We start from the raw sequence: 1,758 nt of genomic DNA, 5'->3' as shown, positions 1-1,758 counted from the left end.
CTTCCTTTATCTTCAGCTGGGAGAATTAAGCTTCTTATTTAGAATGTTTGTTTGTCCTTAGATGCTACAATAGATGCTCTTCTGTTTAATTGCCAAATGGAGAAATGTCAACCGCTATACTAGACAGGGTGAAATAACACATCAATGCTTGTAAATATATTCAATAACATTTTTTTGGTAATAATTGTTTTAATAATATGGTTCACTCGGTGGAATTGTCCCTTCTTATTTCACTGAAAATCATGGAAAGGTCAGTTGTGATGCCAATGTATTAGGAAAAAATTAAGAAGCTGGCCCAAGAAGAAATGTTTGTGAGGCACAATTTTTAGAAATTCAGTTTAGGAGCTATATGCACTATTAAGGACAACAAAAGAAAAAAATTGTAAGATTTATTTAATAAGTGTTCTTCTATGGTATGCATGTCCACTACTCAATGCCAGTCATGTGTACCCTCCTCTTACACAGAACAAGTCAAGTCTCTGTACCCAAGGCCTTTGTAGTAGATACTTGTCACAGGATGAGAGGCACGTGGATCAGACTTAAACCCAACCTTCAGTCTGGGTACATGTTCAGCCAAACCCCAATAAACCCAACATAGCCACATCTGATCCACAGCTCAATGAGAGACAAATAAATATTTCTTGTTGGAAGCCACTGAGTTTGGGGTTGGATCACTTGAGGTCAGGAGTTCGAGATCAGCCTGAACAACAGTGAGACCCCTGTCTCTACTAAAAATATAAAAAATTAGCCAGGTGTGGTGGTCTTGTCTGTAGTCCCAGCTACTCAGGAGGCTGAGACAGGAGGATGGCTTGAGCCCAGGAGTTTGAGGTTGCTGTGAGCTAGGCTGACGTCATTAAATAAATTGTAAGATGCATACCATAGGCATCCATACCATAGAGGAACATTCATTAAATAAATCTTACACTAGGTCAGAACCATTAGTGTATGTAATGTGCATTGCATCCAAACATGTCATCATACAGTTTCTGGGAAATTTATCATGCCTGTAAACTTCCATAGCACCATGTGCATATTTATCCTGCCTCCTTGAGTTATTTTCTTTTGCCTAATAATTTATTTATTTAGCATGTATGTTTTTGTGACTAAAAGATAAAAATGCCACAAGTCTTTAATTAAAGAACCCAAGAACCTTTGAAAGAATGTGTATATGTGTGTGGAGGATTAGGTAAATATAGTTTAGGAGAGAAGGTCCATAGTTTCTTTAAAATTCTCAAAACTCTACTTGAAACGAAGAAGTAGATTAGAAGTAATTAGAAACATCTAATTAACCTCCAGTATAAATAATAAAAAATTCAAACCACGTGTTTCCATGATGATCTTTATATTCAAAGGTTCTATCTGATACATCTGAATGTTTATAAGGCAGCTACCTCTGACATCCTAAAACAAGAAAAGAGAAATTATTTTCAAATTAAAAGTAATAATCCAGAAGGAAAATTAGATAAATTGAACACACATGTTAGTTATAATCACAGAAGTGGATACAAGCATATAGACAAATATATTCATGTATATAACAAGCAAACAGCTGGGATTCAGGGATTTAACTGAGATAAACAAAATGAGCCTTTTAAATGCTTTACCAATGGTCAGGTATCCAACAGCCTTGGATTTGATCTCTTCTGTCAGTTGTTGAGTCTGATTCAGACAGTCCAGGATGTAAATATTGGGAGTGACTAGGGCCACATTCTGCTCTCCACAACCAAAAGGCATTTGGAGAAGATTCTGTAAATTTTG

At 36.1% G+C, this 1,758-nt stretch overlaps 1 protein-coding gene across 1 annotated transcript in view; it reads right to left on the bottom strand.

The window, feature by feature from the left end:
• The window catches only part of LOC105805004 (ovostatin homolog 2), a gene marked incomplete at its 5' end in the record, with an annotated part of 125,418 nt that overhangs the window by 12,520 nt on the left and 111,140 nt on the right, over positions 1-1,758 (bottom strand). The window contains one exon of the mRNA XM_012637784.1: positions 1,605-1,746. Within this exon, the coding sequence (XP_012493238.1) occupies positions 1,605-1,746 (142 nt within the window). The remainder of the gene's footprint in view (positions 1-1,604; positions 1,747-1,758) is intronic.

Source organism: Propithecus coquereli, unplaced genomic scaffold (assembly GCF_000956105.1).
Source record: "Propithecus coquereli isolate 6110/MARCELLA unplaced genomic scaffold, Pcoq_1.0 Scaffold124, whole genome shotgun sequence".
Classification (NCBI taxonomy): domain Eukaryota; kingdom Metazoa; phylum Chordata; class Mammalia; order Primates; family Indriidae; genus Propithecus; species Propithecus coquereli.
Note: the sequence above shows the minus strand (reverse complement) of the source record. Positions and strands in the feature narration are given on the sequence as shown.